General features: G+C 40.6%; 1 protein-coding gene and 1 non-coding gene across 2 annotated transcripts; one reads left to right on the forward strand and one right to left on the reverse strand.

Annotated features, from left to right (window-relative positions):
- Positions 1-753: 753 nt before the first annotated feature.
- Positions 754-861, forward strand: LOC122317636. The gene has a single exon (XR_006244561.1). It is a non-coding gene; the product is annotated as a small nucleolar RNA R71 (small nucleolar RNA).
- A 13,340-nt stretch (positions 862-14,201) lies between these two features.
- Positions 14,202-16,256, reverse strand: LOC122314763 (protein RESISTANCE TO PHYTOPHTHORA 1, chloroplastic). The gene is made up of 4 exons (XM_043130341.1): positions 15,885-16,256; positions 15,301-15,511; positions 14,692-14,861; positions 14,202-14,612 (listed from the first exon to the last, which is right to left on the reverse strand). The coding sequence occupies exons 1-4, from the start codon at positions 16,131-16,133 to the stop codon at positions 14,586-14,588; spliced, it is 657 nt and encodes a 218-aa protein (XP_042986275.1). The 5' UTR covers positions 16,134-16,256; the 3' UTR covers positions 14,202-14,585.
- Between the last annotated feature and the right edge of the window lie 1,737 nt (positions 16,257-17,993).

The following is a 17,993-nucleotide window of genomic DNA, read 5'->3' on the forward strand; positions in this document are numbered from 1 at the left end:
CAGCAATGACTTGTAAATTTTGACTATTGATAGCAGCTTGGTTTTGCATGAATTGCTGAAAATTGGTGGACAGCTGCTGGAAATTGTTAGATAATTGCTGGAAATTGTCTTCAAGGTTCTTTTTCTAGGCTGGCACCATGTGGTTGGCATATTGAGATGGTCCTGGACCTCCTGGGGTAGTGTAGGGTACAATTTGTGAAGGACCAGTGATGTTGGGTGCAGGTAAAGCAGCTTGTTCACCCCTCCAACTGAAATTAGGGTGATTTCTCCATCCCGAATTGTAAGTGTTGGAGTAAGGACCTGAAAAAGATTTAGCAACCATATTAACAGCATTAGATTGATCCAAGAGAACTTCTTTGAAGGCAGGAATGGTCGGGGCAATCATTAGTTGAATGCCCTTGGCCCTCACAAATATTACAACTCAAGGTAATCTGAGGTACAGCCTATACTTCATTCACTTTCTTCATTTCTATGGTTTCTAATTTCTTAGAAATCATAGCCAACCTAGCATTCAAATCATCTACTTCTCTCAGATTATATTTCCCACCCCCTGAAATTGTCCTTAAACTTTCCGACCTATCATGAACATCAGATGTATCCCATGATTGTGCATTTTCAGCTAGATAATCAAAATATTCAAAAGCTTCTTCAGGTTCTTTGTTAAAAAACGCTCCATTACACATGGTCTCCACAAATTGTCTCATTTTTGGTTGCAACCCCTCATAAAAAAAACTAATGAGCCTCCAATTCTCATATCCATGATGAGGACATGCATTTAAAAGGTCTTTGAATCGTTCCCAACAATGATAAAATGTTTCCACATCCTTTTGGCCAAAATTCATGATCTGTCTTTTCAAGGCATTGGTTCTATGCATGGGAAAAAATTTCTTTAAAAACTCAGTTTGCATTTCTTGCCAAGTCCCAATGGATCTTGGTCTTAAAGAATTCAACCATGTCTTAGCCTTGTCTTTTAAGGAAAATGGAAACAGTTTCAATCTTATGACTTCATCAGTGCATGTTCTATCCATGAATGTGGAACACACTTCTTCAAACTCTTTGATATGCAAATAGGGGTTTTCAGATTCCAAACCATGAAAGTGTGGTAACAGTGGAATCATCCCAGGTTTGAAATTAAAAGCATTTGCATTAATAGGCAAAATGATGCAAGAATGTGTGCTAGTCCAAACAGGCTGAAGATCCTCTCTAAGAGTCCTGTTTGGATTCTCCACTTCCCTATCATGATGCTCATTTTCAGCCATGACGCTATCAGTGTCTGATGATGATTCTACAGAAGATGATGTAGAGCTAAAAGATGTCAATGATTGTGTCCTAAATAGTCGAGATGTATGATCTCTAGTCCAACTAGTCATACAAACAAGAGCAGATAATCAAGGACCATGAAAAATAAACAAAAAGAAGGGGAAAAAAATTAGATGTCACCCAAGCTGTGAAAAGGTTCACAGCCCCACAACGTCCTCTCAGCGGTAGAGGAATGCTCTAATAAGCACCAGTTGTCCCCGGCAACAGCGCCAAAAACTTGACTCGTGGTCGAATGTGCTTCCAAGTGTAGAAGTGTCAAGTTGTATTAAGGATAAGTCCAGAATCGTATTCCACAGGGACAATGGGTTATCAAAGCATATAGGAGATTTGTGAGTAATAAATGAATCAAGTATGAGTGATGAAAATAAAATTCAAATGCAATGAAAAAAAAATAATCGAAGTTAAAATAAGAGTTTCTTAAGAAAAACAAATTAATGAACACTTGGGTTGGGTATGAGACTCTCTTTATTTCGGATTCTAGATAATTTTCTCGATTAACAATCCAATCAAGGCATTGCTAATCGGAAGATACAAATTTAAGCCCAAGTTTTGCAATATTTTCCTAATGGATTTTCTATTTTACTGGCCGAACACACATTAACAAACAATCGAGAGAAGCCTTGATAATTTTCAAGCTTTTGTTGTGCCTTACGTCAACAACAAAACAAGAGCAAGAGCTTCAATCTATTTTCAATTTAAATCCAACTAGTAATATAGTGAAATCAACAGTCAATCACAAAATATTGCATCAAACTAGAACCTAAAATAAATTAAATCTCATTCCACAACCTAAGTTTAAGAAATTAGTTACACATGATATTTCTAGCAATAAAAATTAATCTAAGTTGAACCATGATAAAATCTAAGAGAAAATTTTCAAACAAAATAAATCCTAGAGATGCTGCATGCAAGACAACTAAAATAAAAACTGAAAACGTAGAGCCTGAGCTTCGTCCGTCCGTAAACGTCCAAACTAAAAACAAAAAAATGAAAAAAATGAGAGTGCGAACGAGCTTCCGTCTACTCGCCCCGGGACTAAAACATAAAATAGAATAGGAAGTAAAACTGAAAGTAAGAACCAGAAAATAAATTCCAGCCGCCTACTATACAAAAGCAAAGCGAAAATGGAATAAAATCAACACTAGCCGCCCCAAAGTTCTAAACAAAAAGTAAAGAAAATAAAATTCAACTACTCTACTGCTGCTCCTAGAATCGAAAATGAAAAGAGGAAGAATAATAATTCCAAAAAAAACAGCCGCCTTGCATCTAAACTAAAAGAAAAGAAATAAAATTCCTAAGAACAAAACTAAGAACTACCCTCCTCCAGGTCTGAACAATAAGCAAGAAAAAAAAGAAACTTCAAAACTAAGCTGTAGCCGAATGAAAAAATGAAAGAAACAATGAAAACAAGCTTAAGCTACTGCTGTAGCCAAATGAAAACTTGAAAGAAACAATGAAAACAAGCTTAAGCTACTGCTGTAGCCGAATGAAAAATCAAAGAAACAGAGAAAATTAAACTGGCTGCCCAGCGTCTGAAACAAAAGAAAAGAAAATAACAAATCTAGCTACTGAACAGTCTCCAACAAAAAATGCAAAAATAAATAAATAAATTCTCCTGGACCCTAAACCAGCTGCTTCTCTTAAACCAGAAGAAAAGAAAGAAAAAAAAAAACTGAAACTCCCAAGCTCCTGCTCTCCCCAAACTGAAAACTCCCAGCCGTATAAAACAAGTTTGAAAAGTAAAGGCCATCCCATGTGATCTCCTGCTGTCTTCAACTGCTAAAGGCTACCACCAAACGAGAAAAAAGAAAAAAAAATTAAATCTCTGCTGTCTTTCTACTGAACTGCACGTCCGAGTGGTCCCTAGGTGTAGAACCGAAAAGCACTCCAGCATGTGTTTCTTTGAGTGAAGTCCAGCTCTGTCAAAGTTGGCCATCTGCTTCTTTATTTTTTTTTTCTTCTGCTGACCTGCTGCATGTGTGCTGTCCATGTGGTCCGAATGGTCTGCATGTTTGCATGTGTTGGTTTGTAGGTCCACGTTTTCTGCATATGTGCATTTCGAATGATTGTTGTCTGTTTTTCTGCATGTGTGATTTGCATGTTTGCCGAAGGCTGCTGTTTGAGTGTTCCTGCTATCATGCATGTGTGAACTGGCCGTGTGCTTTTCCTTGCTGCAGCAGCTGCTGTGAGTTGGTGTGAGTGGTGTCCGAATGAGTTTGTTTTGCATGTGTATTGTGCATTTCTTCTCCTGCTGCTCTACTGTAACGTCCGAGTGCCTTTCTGCTTTTAGCATGTGTGAGTTTCCAGCGTGTGTGAATTTCCAGCGTGTGTGAGCTGGTGTTCTCCTGCTGTAGCAGCTGCATGTGTGAATGTGTGTGTGAATGGTCTGCATGTGTGTTGCAGAACTGCATGTGTGCATGCATGTGTGAGCTGGTCTTCTTTCTTTTTCTGTAGCCTCCATTCCTCTGCTGCTCAACGTGATGTGCATGTTTGAGTTTTCTGCTCCAGCCATCCAAGGGTCTTATTGCTGCATATGTTTGCACTTTTCTACTCTTTCCGTTCAAGGGTCTGCATGTGTGAGTGCTTTTGCTGCTGTGTGCATTTGAGTCCACTGCATGTGTGTGTTGCATGTGTGAGTCCGGTTGTATGCATGTGATGTCCGAGTGATGCTCTGCTCTCCATGTTCCGCAAGACGTAAAAACCCAAAGATAAAATGAAATGCCAGCTGACTCCTCGCCCAGCTCGTAGCACTATATGCTCTTTTATTATTTTCATAAATGTCCTGCAACAATTATAGAATTTTATGTATAAAATATTAGCATCAATTAGTTTAACATCAAGTACTAGAATTTGATACATAGTTAAGTGCTCAATTCTCATTTGATAAAATAAATCGTTCATTTAAGCAACTTAATTATGCAATTCTAATACTTTATCAATCCACTTCAAGTTGGAAAATGGATCAAAGATCTGGAAAGAACATTTGAGGTGTGTGGTTGCACCGAGGCGCAACAGGTACTCTACGCCAGCTATCTCTTGCAAGGCACTGAGTCTGATTGGTGGGATACCAAGAGGGTGATGCTGGAATCAGAATTGGGGTCTTTCGCTGCTGTGACCTGGCAGCGCTTCAAGAAGGAGTTTAATGACCGTTTCTTTCCCGCATCGGTAAGGAAGCAAAAGGCAAGAGAGTTCTCAAATTTGGTCCAAGGGGCCGCGACAGTGGAACAGTACGCCCGGAGATTCATAGAACTTGGGCGATTTGCTCCTCACCTTATCGCCACCGAGGAGATGCGAGCTGATCATTTTCAGGAGGGACTACGCCATGACATACGCCGTATGGTGGTCAGCCATCGGATATCCACTTTTCAGGAATTAGTGGATGTGGCCACCCTTGTGGAGCGAGAAAATAATCTGAGTATGGGCTCCCCTCCAGGACATAAGAGACAGAGTTTTTCTAGTGAAGGAAGCAGCTTGGGTTCGCCCCAGAAATTTGTTCAGCGGACCGAAACTCGACCTCAAACGTCCTCAGGTGTTCGTATGGGAGGACAGGTACCAATTTGTGGAGCATGTAATAGAGCTCATGAGGGTGAGTGTCGGCTGAGTAGTGGACCCCAGTGTTACCGGTGCGGCCAAGTGGGACATATTGCTCGGGATTGTCCCGTCAGAGTTCAAGGAAGCCGTGGAGGTAGACACGGTGGAAGAACCAACCCGAGACAAGCAGTGCAAGCCCGGGTTTATGCTGTCACACCCGGAGAGGTGGATGATGAGGCGCTAGCGACCCATGATGCTGGAGTAATTACAGGTATGGATTAATTTAATTTTAAGTTGGATTTAATTTTTGGTGTATTTGGTTTCTTCTTTGCTTTTTTGGATTTCATGGGTTGATATGTTTGGTTCAAGAAGAGTCCGTTTGTATGAGTTTTATGCTTGTACTTTGTTTGATTCCGGTGTGTCGCAGTCATTTGTATCTTCCACGTTTGTGCGGGTGTGTAATTTGGTCACGGAACCGTTGCCGAAGTCTATGGTAGTGGCTCTACCCGATGGTGAAATGGTGTGGTGTTCCAAGGTTGCTTTGGGATGCCCGTTAAATTTTGAGGGAAGGTTCTTGGATGCTGAATTGGTGGTGTTCAAGCTGTTGGGTTTTGATATCATCCTCAGGATGGATTGGCTATACCGATATTCTGCGAGTATTAATTGCAGAAGTCAGATAATTACCTTTCAGCTTCCAGATGGTGATTGTCTGGAATTTGCAGGGAGTAAGTTAAAAGAAAGGCCGGTAATTATATCGGCAATTCAAGCAAAAAGGGAGATTGCATGGGGAGCGGATGCATTCTTGGTTTAGATGGTGTCCACGCCGTCCGAGGAGAAGTCTTTGGCAGACATTCCAGTTGTGGAAGAATTCCCCGATGTGTTTGTAGACGACTTGCCTGGACTACCCCCTGTGCGGGAAATGGAATTTGTTATAGACTTGGAACCTGGAGCGGCTCCTGTGCATAAAGCTCCTTATCGCATGACACCGGCTGAATTAAAAGAGTTGAAGACTCAGTTGCAAGAACTGGTAGAGAAGGGATTTATTCAGCCTAGTACTTCACCGTGGGGTGCACCAGTTTTGTTTGTTAAAAAGAAAGATGGAACCCTCCGTATGTGCATAGATTATCGGAAATTGAATAAGGTGACCATCAAAAATAAATATCCTCTCCCGTGGATAGATGATTTATTTGATCAGTTTCAAGGAGCAGCCGTGTTCTCTAAAATTGATCTGAGGTCGGGATACTACCAGCTGAGGATCAGAGACAAGGATGTGCCTAAAACTGCTTTCAGGTTGAGGTATGGGCATTATGAATTTAAGGTGATGCCGTTTGGGTTAGCTAATGCCCCTGCTGCTTTCATGGATTTAATGAATCGAGTATTTCGACCTTATCTGGATTCCTTTGTGGTAGTATTCATCGATGATATTCTGATTTATTCCCGAGATGTTGAAGAGCATGTGTATCATCTTCGTCTGGTACTTGGGAAATTGAGAGAACACCAATTGTACGCCAAGCTCAACAAGTGTGAATTCTGGTTGGAAGAAGTTAAATTTCTTGGGCATGTAATTTCCCGAGACGGAGTGGCTGTTGATCCTAGTAAGGTAGAAGCCATTTTGTCATGGCAGCGCTCGACTACAGTGCGCGAGATCCGGAGTTTCTTGGGGCTGGCCGGATACTACCGAAGATTTGTGGAGGGATTTGCTCGCCTATCCGGACCTCTCACAGCTTTGACTCGGAAGAATACAAAATTTGTTTGGTCAGATAAGTGTGAGAGAAGCTTCCAAGAATTAAAGAACAGGTTGACGACGGCACCAGTGTTAGCGCTCCCAGAACCGTATAAGCCATTCGTAGTCTTCAGTGATGCGTCTAAATTTGGTTTGGGTTGTGTCCTTATGCAGGAAGGACGGGTTGTTGCCTATGCATCTCGTCAGCTAAAGGACCATGAGAAGAATTATCCGACGCACGATTTAGAATTGGCTGCGATTGTTTTGCTCTCAAGATCTGGCGGCACTTCTTGTATGGGGAAGCTTGTGAGGTATTTACTGATCACAAGAGCTTGAAGCATTTGTTTTTCCAGAAAAATCTGAATATGAGGCAGAGGCGATGGCTAGAGCTAATCAGTGACTATCAGTGTGAGATCAAGTACCATCCGGGGAAGGCTAATATAGTTGCTGATGCTTTGAGCTGAAAGTCGCACTTGGAAGATGAAGCCGAGCCGTCAGAATTGGATTCATTGCTTTGTGGGATGAGAAGGCTCCTTATTGAGAGTTCGCAGCAAGAAGAGATTTTATCTTCAGTTCTGGATATTCAGGTAACCGATTTTGAAGAATTGAAGACTCTTCAAAAGAAGGATCTGAAGCTACTGAATATCAGAAAAAGAGTAAGAAAATCTCGAGGGCCGTTGCATTATAGCATGGATAACAATGGGATACTTCGGTTTCGAGATCGCAGAGTGGTCCCAAAGGACTCAGAGTTCAAAGAACGGATCATGGCGGAAGCTCATGCGGCCCCTTATTCAGTTCATCCTGGCAGTACAAAGATGTATCGGGACTTGAAGAAAAATTACTGGTGGGATGGAATGAAGAAGGATATTGCCTTATATGTTGAGAAATGCCACACATGCCGTCAAGTGAAGGCCGAGCATCAGAGACCTGCAGGTATGCTCCAACCCCTCCCTATTCCCGAGTGGAAATGGGATGACATCATGATGGACTTTGTAGTGGGTTTGCCGAGAACGCCTAGTGGCAAAAATTCTGTTTGGGTGATTGTTGACCGGTTAACGAAAAGTGCTCATTTCCTGCCTGTTACTAACACCGACTCCTTGGGTAAGTTGACACGTTTGTACGTGAAAGAAATAGTGCGGCTGCACGGCATACCAAAGAGTATAGTGTCGGATCGAGACCCGAGGTTCACGTCGCAGTTCTGGAAGAGTTTGCAGGCAGCTTTGGGTACTAAGTTGAAGTTCAGTACTGCATATCACCCGCAGATAGACGGCCAATCAGAGCGCACCATACAGACCCTTGAAGACATGTTGCGAGCATGTGTCATGGAATTTCAAGGGAGTTGGGAAAACCATTTGCCGCTCATCGAGTTTGCGTATAACAATAGCTTCCATGCGACCATTCAGATGGCTCCCTATGAAGCTCTTTATGGGAGAAAGTGCAGGTCGCCCTTGTGTTGGGATGAAGTCGGGGAGAATAGGATAATTGGACCCGAAATAATTCAAGAGATGCAAAGCCAAGTCCGGATCATCAGAGATAAAATGGCGGCAGCTCAGAGTCGCCAGAAAAGCTACGCTGATACCAGGAGGAGAGAGTTGTCTTTTGAAGTTGGTGATTGGGTTTATCTCAAAGTCTCTCCCATGAGAGGTGTTAAGCGTTTTGGTAAGAAGAGGAAGTTGGATCCGAGGTATGTCGGCCCTTTTCAGATTCTGGAGAAGGTAGGGTCGTCACCTATAGAGTTGCTTTGCCAGGATATTTTGGGGATATTCATGATGTCTTCCATGTATCATCCCTGAAGAAGAGCTTTGGTCAGCAAGAGCAACGCTTCGTCGACCCAGCGGGTATTCTGTTGCAACCGGATCTCACTTATGAAGTTGTTCCGTCGCAGATCATGGATTGGAAGGAGCAACGGTTGAGGTCCAAGATGATACCTTTGGTTAAAGTGGCTTGGGGAGATCCGTTAGCTCAAGACTTCTCTTGGGAGCGAGCAGCGGACATGAGGGAGCAGTACCCGTACTTGTTTGAAGGATGAATGTATGTATCTTAATCTTGGTCACAGATGGTTTATGTGTTTTTATGTGGCTTCTTTAAGTTGGTGGTTGATCTTGCAAATTTCGAGGACTAAATTTGTTTTTAAGGGGGGGAGGATGTGATGACCCGCTTTCGCGTGTATTTTCGCTGAAGGGTTGTTTTTATTTTTAAATAATATATTAGTTTATTTATTTTAATTTATTTCATTTTAAAATTTGGTTTTTTTATTTATTTGATGTTGTATTTTATTTCTTTTAGTTGTTTACGGTTTTTAATCTCGTTTCGGCGGTCTTGTTTTGTTTTCCCGGAGTGAGGATTAGATCTCATTTCTTCCTTACATCTTTTTTCCTTTTTCCTTTTTCCTTTTTCTCTTTTTTCTTTTTTCTTCTTCTTTCTTTTTCTTTTTCTTTTTCTTCTTCTTCTCCTTCCTCCCGATCGGCTCTCTCCCTCTCTCTCCTCACCCACGCCGTGAAACACCAAACCCCCCGACCCACCGCCGTCCGGCCACTGTGCGGCACACCACCCATACCGTTCGACTCCCCTCCCTCCGGCGCACCCCCCCACCAATTCTCAGCCCCATCCGGCCAGTCGTTTGGCCGGAAAACCCCCTTAAAGCCTCCACGGTTTTTGCCTCGATCCGCCGCCGTCGCTTCACCTCCGGCCACCATTTCTTCACCACTTCATCACCGGTCCCTTGCCGTCCTAACCCACCTATTTTCAGCCTCCAATGGTCACCGGAACAGCTCCCACGAGCTAGCTTTCCTTTTTGGGAAATCCGGCCTCTCTCCGCCGTTTCTGCCGCCACCCACGGCCAACCACCACTTCCAATAGCTTCATAATCATCCTTAGGTCATTCCCTATCAATCCCAAGCCCTGGTTTGTCCCCGTTCAAAAGTGGATATTTTGCAACCCACGGCCACAGTGAATTTTCACTGTTACGTTGCTTTTCCTCCGCCGTTTGCAACGCCGAGTGTTTTCTAAAAATACCATATAGCGCTGTAAGTATTTTCCAAACCCTATTTTCAGATTTAAAAATATATTGCTCATTCAATAATTTTATCTGCTGGTTGGTTGATTCTGGACTGAGTTCGAGGAGTTCGGGGGTCGGATGGATGGAGGACGGAGTTGCTTGTTTTATTGAATTATGTTGGTTGTTTATTTTTGTGCATTGATATGGCATTTACATGGTGCATGCACGTGTGTTTTTGTTTAATTGAGAAAAGCCTGTTTATTGATGTAAGTGGACTTACGGGTGCGTGTGTATCACGACCCCAAGCCGGGATGGGGTATTATCCCGGTGGAGCTCCTCTGGTCACTCGGGAGCGGAATAAACTGAGTGATGTCCCCTGGGTTGTCGCTAGGCGACGACGGGAGCGGGGGCTAGGGGTTGCTTGGCTACGAACGCGCCGGGCGCAGAACCAGGCATCGCCCTATGCACCGACTCCGTGGCCCTTCGCTGGTGAGGGCTAGAGGATGCTTGGCTACGAACACGCGGGGCGTGGAACTGGGCATCGCTCGTTAGGTGTCACATGCGTGGTGGTACTCTGCGGTGTGGCACTGGAGCCAAGGTGTGCAGATGACCCCTAGGGAGGTCATGGTGCATACGGGTTAAAAATGGATTATGGTTTGAGATGAATAGAGGCCAAATGTGACTTTTGGCAAGGTTTTTGGAAAAGATGTGTTTTGGGCCAAATGGGATTTTTAGAGTGTGTGGAAAATTATGTTTTATGGGTTTTGCGCATTGGCATCACTTCATGCATGTTGTTTGAGTTCTATGTGTTTTTATCTGGTGGTGTTTGGGTTTTACTTACCTGCAGCACCATTTTTGGTTCCGTAGCTTTTGGTGCAGGTTTTTAGGAGGAGGAGGTTGAGCCCGAGGATGCGGCTCCGCCGGGTTGCTGATGTTATGCTTTATATTTGGTTAAAAACTATATTCGTGTTTTGTAATATTTTATTTATGTATGTTTTAAACAGCTTGTATTACGTTAAGAAAAATTCTGGTACTTAGTTATATGACTTTCGTTATTCGCTGCGTGTTTCTTCGTGCACATATGTCGCTTTTGCACACACTTGGCACCCGTCGTTAGGATGGTGACCCGGGTTATCACCATCCGGACGTCTCGATTTCTCCGTGTCCGTGCGTGGGGATTTGGGGGCGTCACAATATTATTCAAATACAAAATAATAAGAATAAAAGAAAGTCAGATGAAAATCAATCTTCAAGCATTGATGTTGGAGATTGTGGGAGTAAAAGAATCACACAACCATCGATATTATTTTAAGATCATTATGTACTAAATACCAATTTGGAAAATTTAGAAAATGATCTTGAAATTTTTTTTGAGGCATTCAATAAGATCAATTCAGATAAATAGCTTGAGGCCATAAAAGATGAAATAGAATCGATAAACAAAAATAATGTTTAGGAGTTAACAGATCTTTCAAAAGATAGAAAGGCTATTGGGTGCAAATGGGTTTTAAGAAGAAAATTTAAAGTTGATGGTAGTTTGGAAAGATATAAAGCAAGGTTAATAGCCAAGAGATATACCCAACGACCAGGTGTAGACTTTGTAGATACATATTCATTTGTAGCAAAGTTCACATCCATAAGGATTATCATGCCTATTGTTGTAAGGATGAATTTGAAATTATATCAGTTAGATGTAAAAATAGTTTTTCTTAATGCTGAATTAAAATGGGATATCTTTATGATTCAACCAGAAGCATTCCAAATTAAAGGACATGAAGAAAAAGTCTACATGTTGAAAAAGTCACTGTATGGACTTAAGCAATTTTCAAAACAAAGGTACTTGAAATTTCACCAAGCCATTTTAGAAATGGAATATGAAATAAGTTCACTAGATCACTATATATATATATGGAAAAATGATAATCAATTAACATTATTATCACTATATGTTGATGATATATTATTGGCAAGTAATTTTCTAGATATGATAAATTAAATAAAAAAATTCTTGAAATCTAAATTTGGAATGAAAGAAATAGGTGAATTTGCCTATGTTCTCGATATAAGAATTTCTAAATATAGAAATTCAAATATATTATATTTAGATCAAGAAAAATATCTAGAAAAGATTTGATATGGAAAATTGTAAATTCTTAGGTACACCTGTTTGCAAAGGTAATACTTTAAATAAAAGTATATGCCCAAAAGATGAGGAAGAAATAAGTCAAATGCCTAATGTTCCATATACTCAAGTTGTGGGAAGCCTCATGTATGCAATGATAAGTACAAGATCAAATATTTGTCATGCAATAGAATTGGTAAGCATATATCAATCTAATCTAGGTAAGGAACATTGGCAAGTAGTGAAAGCGTACATTAAAGTACTTATAAGGTACCAAAAATTTTAAAATATGCTTTGGAACCAATGATCTAGAATTAATCAGCTAAAATGATGCTGATTTTCAGAGTGATGTAAAATCTACATCTGGACATATATTTCTATTTGGTGGAACAACAGTTTATTGGTTTGAGTAAGAAACAAGGTTGTGTTGCTAAGTCTACTATGGAAGTAGAATATATAGCTTATATTAATGTAGTGAGTAATGCGGTGTGAATGAAACACTTTATTGAAAGCTTAAATTTAGGTACATCCACAGAACTAATCAATGTCTTTTGTGATAATTAGTCTGTCGTCTCATTGATAAAAAGTGGTACACAGAGTTCCAAGGGAAAATATATTGAAGTGCATTATCACTATATTTTAGATATAGTAGAAAGAGGTGAGGTCAAGTTAATTTTATTTTCTCGACCGAAATGGTAGCAGATTCGATGACCAAATGATTATCTCTAAAGAAATTCAGAAAACATGTGATTAGAATGGGGTTGAGAGAAACCTAGGTGAAACAAGTTCATGGTCAACATGCATAACTCGGAAAATTCTGGGGATGCCTAGAAAATTGGAGTTAGGGTGATACCCAAATGAAAATTCGGTCACTTGTAAAGTCACTGATAAGATGATTAAGGAAAACCTCAGATATGGCCTTAGGGTTAGTACTTAATAAAATTTCAGTACAGGTTGATTAATAAAATAATTAGTTAATCACTTATAAAGCCGCTCATAAGGTGATTAGAGAAAGCCTCAAAAATAGCCTTAGGAGGAAGCACTTAACGAAAATTCAGCATTGATCGATACGTGTTATGTATTCAGTAGAAGTTGTCAATTGTGACAAGGATATTGATTATTGATCTAATCACAGAGAATTGATGTCGTCACTAAATTAGTGAAACAAAGTCACCCGTCATATGTGATCAATGGGAGCATATATAATGAAGGGTGCGGTCAGATAAGATAATGACAAAAATGTGTATACGTAGAGGCTTGTCATGCTCTAACGCAGATCTACAAAAGTATGCAGATGATGAGAGTTGAGTAGTGAATAGGTACCAAGGTAATTTTACTCAACTAGATCATCATTGTTTTGTGTAATCAAGTGGAAGATGTAATTCTAAGGGGTGTGATCACCAAACGGTGTACTCCGTGGAATGACACCCTCTCCATGGTGATAGTTCCCATGGGGTGATGATTAAAGAAGTATCAAAAGACACAACCTTTTGATGTCACTTGTTTAGGGTCGTGTCATTTACTAGCTATTGTATTAACAATAGTTGTGACCCTTGCCAACTAGTGTATTTTGGCCTATAAATAGGGGTCATTGGTGCACATTCAAGGCTCTTAATTCTATTTGTCCATCACCAACTTGTGGGACAAATACTCTCGTGGGAGTGTCACCATTTTGTCGGTTTTATGTTCAATATTCATCCATTTTGTTTCTCTATTTTTCTACAATTAGCAATTAGCTGCCAAAGGAGGCGTATAAGAAGTGGACAGTTCAGTGTTAAGAATACATGAAAACTCGAGTGAAAATTAATGCTGCATAAAAAAAGTTCGATTTTATCGAATGTGGGGGTAAAAGGGTACTGAGGTTGTTTGAAGAACTTTACAAGGTATGGATGAGTATTTAACTGTTAAAGCTGACAGAACATTTCCCTGGTCCTACTCAAGTCTAGTTCTTGGTTCGCTGTTTTTTCAGAAGGATAGCATGCAATTTTATCTTAGCCCTTCCCTCCCTCTCCATTGAGTACCGAAAAAACTTATTATTGCTTTTTCAGCCAGAAGCGGATAGGATGGGACTCAAGGAGTAGTTACTGATTGTGGTGGCAGTTGGGGTTTTGAATGTAAAGTAGATCAGCTGAAGAATTCTAATAGGTGGATTCGTTGATGCAAGGAAGGCTCTATCGATTTTCTTTAGAGGCTAGAGTGGGGCATATTTCCCTTAGAACAAAGTTCCTTGGAGAGATTAGGCAGCGGTGTTCATATTAAGAAACATCTAGTATTTTACCCTTATTTGTGTTTTTTCATACATGTCATGTCGACATAGTTTTCAGGTTTCACTTGTTCGCCTTCTGTTCATAGCATCTGTCATTATCTTTGCTGATGAAGCTATGATTACTACTACCAAATTTCTGTATATAACGACCCTGATTGAAGATTTGAATAGCCACAGCCTCAGCTAACAGAACTGCTCTTTTACGGAAAGCACACAAACAATAACTCAGGACTCACCCAGATACAAATTTTTAACGAATTATATCCAAATGAACAGTGAACTATATACATGTCATGCATCCCAAATATGGCGACAAGAAGGTGAAACAAAAAGAGAAACATGAAAATATTTTCGAGGCACCAAACTTCGAAGCAGTTGGTATTTATTTATCAGTACATATTTGGAAGGAAAGGAATGTATCTGTGTATTGCCCGGATAAGGTAAGGGAAGCCCTGGTGCTGAGTTGATTTACAAATCATCATCATCATGGTAGTAAGTTGGTCAACAATGGGATCTTGAGAACCTTATGACCAGACATGCATCGCGAGCTATAAATTTGAGTATATCAAGTGAAGGTCATGAGATTATCTATCCAAATGAAGACAGCCGCCATCACATTGAACTCCTAGTCTGTTCTTTGCAGCCACCCAAACTGGAGAGAGAATGTATTTCAGTAGAGAAAAGCACAAACCATGGAAAGGAACACCAAATTCACCATGTCTGAAAATTACCTTCCATGCATACATTCCAAAGAAGGCTATTATATCTGCAGACCAGACAACTGCAAAGGACTTCCAAAAGAATGGGATTATAACATTGAGCAGTGGAATGACGAGAAAGAGATAGTTAAGAGCTTCTTTCTCATTCTTTGAGCAGTCTCGAGCCCGGAGTGAAGGAATTGCTGTAAGAAAGTGAGAGACATTGCTTGGGTAATTAAATTTTACACAAACTGAAATGGCTTTCTAGTGTGAGCCATATGTGAATTTATCCAAAACCTCATACTACCTGTTATTGTGTATAAAAATTGGTAAGAAGTTTTGAATTAAATTGGGAAGTTTAACATTTCAGATATGACAAACAGAACTAAAATTTATAAGAGAATTTAAATTGGGTGTGTCCTCCACGCGGATTTGTCAATATAATTTTTCTTAAAAAATAATAAGCCAGAGGATTTTGTAAACAGGTGATCGTAAATCTTGCTTCATCAAATATTATTTTAAGAAGAATCTTTAACGTGTAAACAAAACATTATAGAGAAATGAAACGTTTTAGATGGAACACCTAATGAAATCTAAAATAAAAAAGTGATATTGAAATTAGTGACTGAGGGCATAACTTACTGAACATCCAAATGGACCACATTCCCATTAATCTCCATATGTCCGGTTCGTTTGATGGGAAAATGAGATTAAAAGACAGAGCTCCACCCAACAACATTGAGACATAGCCTTGAACCTCAAAAACAGTATACAAGGCAGTTCCAGGAACAGCAGGGTTTTTGGTAGCTGTGGAAGCCCTTGGTGCAAAGGTTGCGGCAGTTTTCTGAACCACCTGATGAGGAAATGACAAATAGAAATCATAAAAAGCAAGCCCTATGTGACTCTCTCTCAGATGCAGTGTAAGGAAAAACCATTGCAAGTTATAAAATAAAACAGCCGCTGGGACTTGGCAATTCGCAGGCCTAATGCCAAAAGTGGGGGATCTTCAAAGACCCCAAACCTTGGCGTTATTATCAACTACTCAAATTTAGGACTATTATCCAATTTATCACCTCTCAGTACCCTTTCTTGGGCCATATGAAGCATCTATTGCTGATGTAACAAAATCAAAGAAATTAACCCAGAAGTTAGTTCAGAGGGCCATTTTCGAAATCAGATCAAACTCAATGTTCCAGGTTCACAGTAAAGAGGAAGCTTGGACCAACCTTTTTGAGGTCTTTTTCGACAGCGGCGGCGGATGGATTGGAGGCTTTGCTTGCTTCATTGGAGTCTGCTCGAGTTTCTTCCTTGGGATCCTCTACCGTCCGTGTATCTATGTCACTGTGACTGGAATTTAGTTTGAAGCTCTTGGTGCGACAGTAAGCATGGGATAAGCTGTTTCTGAGGATAGGAATTGTGAAATTGAACCTTGAAATCTGGATGTTGCCGAAAGACGTTGGGATCAGGGTGTTCATGTTGCTGACACTCTTCCCAGTTGAGTTCTAAAATGGAGGCAGCGAGAGATAAGGAACGTGTGGCAGCTGAGACAAATAACAAAACGGTGAGGTTATAGTTTTGGCAACAGAAAATCTGTATGGGGAAAATGGTGGCGTCTTGCCTTCTAGTTTTTTTTAATTATTTATTTCTATTTTTGAGAATAGTAAATTTAATTCTTTAAATGATCTCTTTACGCTTTTCCTCACTTTTTTCTTTGTGGGGCGACTGGCATGTGATTATAGGAGCCCTCATCTGATGTAAAATGTCTTGTTTGAGCTATATTTATTGCTTTAAGGGCAAATCTGTCATCACAGTATTCTCAAAGTATTTAACTAATCTAAAGTCCATCTCATGACCTAGAGGTCAGACTTTACCATCACAAGTGGTTTCAACTTATGTTTTAGTTTACTTCAAATCTCGAAACTATAAAATATCAACTTATACTAACAGAACTATCACCTTAGTAATACACTTTTCCTCACTTGCACGTTAGCAAAGTTCAAAATCAAAATTTTCGTTCTCATGCCCACCTTTAACAATTATCATGTGTTATGATAATTAGGTGGTAGAAGCGGCATCGCCATACAAATTGACAAATTGAGGCCTAATATAAAATTTAAAACGTGGTTATTTTTACTTATAGTTTAAAATATATATAAATTATTATTTAAATATTATTTGAAATTTTAAATAGAATGAAGCTTTACTTAAAATAGAAAATTGTATATTTTCAATTCTTAAATAATAATTTAAAATGAGGCCTCATTATAAATTTTCTCTTAAGTTTCAATTTAGAAAAATTATTTAAAAATATAAATACTCATTGATTTAGATATGAAATTTTGAACTTGGGCCTTGAAAACATCAAAAATATTGAGAATGGTGCTTTATTTAAAACTTAGTTTAATTTAATGGCTTTTATATTTTTTTCTCAAAAACACAAAATAGAAATAAAAGTTTGGTTTTATTTGAGGGCCTTCCATATACGGTGGGCCTTATTGTCACAATTCCTAGGAGGATTTTCCAGAACCACACCTCGATATAGTTTTTGGAGGATTAGGACAGTCACATGGCTAATCTGCATGCATGTCTTGGTTCAGGTCGAGACACGCAGCAAGGGTCGAGGGAGGCTACTAGCTACGTGCAGGCATGCGCATTCCCTTGCGCATGCGCCTGCACGTCCCATGTCACAACCCTTAGGAGGACTGCCTAGAATAGTCACATGGCTAGTCTGCTTGCATGCCTTGGCTCATGTCCTGACACGCAGCGAGCACCCATAGAGGCTACTAGCCGCTTGTAGACCATGCGTGCAAGCTTGCGCATTCCTTTGAGTGTGCACGAGTCCCGCTCAACGAAATTAGTGGTGTGCCTTTATAGGCACGCCATCTAGCGCACGGCTCCAGCTCGTGCCTTGTAGGTAAGACTAGTGGCATACCCACCAGGTATACCATCCAGCGCACGGTTCCAACCCATACCTTACAGCCCAAGTGCCCAGACTATCAACTTGGGCCATGCATACTCATCACCCAAGCCACCAACCGGGGCCATGCAGGACCAACGCACAAGCCATCTGATTGGGCCTCACAGCAGCAGCAGTAGGGCACCCCATTGTGCCCACCATCAAGCCTAGGCTTGGCACCATGCCATGCCCACCATCAGCAAGACACGCACAGCGCCATGTCTTGCCCACCACCAGACCAACGCATGACACCATGCCATGTCATGCAGCCAGCCACCGGACCGGACCAGGACTAACCTTACTGTGGGCCGTGCACCACCTTAGCGCACCATGGGCCTTGCATGCCACAACCACCATGGGGCCATTTATTTATTTTATT

The sequence above is a fragment of the Carya illinoinensis genome, chromosome 7 (genome assembly GCF_018687715.1).
Source record: "Carya illinoinensis cultivar Pawnee chromosome 7, C.illinoinensisPawnee_v1, whole genome shotgun sequence".
NCBI classification, from domain to species: Eukaryota; Viridiplantae; Streptophyta; class Magnoliopsida; order Fagales; family Juglandaceae; genus Carya; species Carya illinoinensis.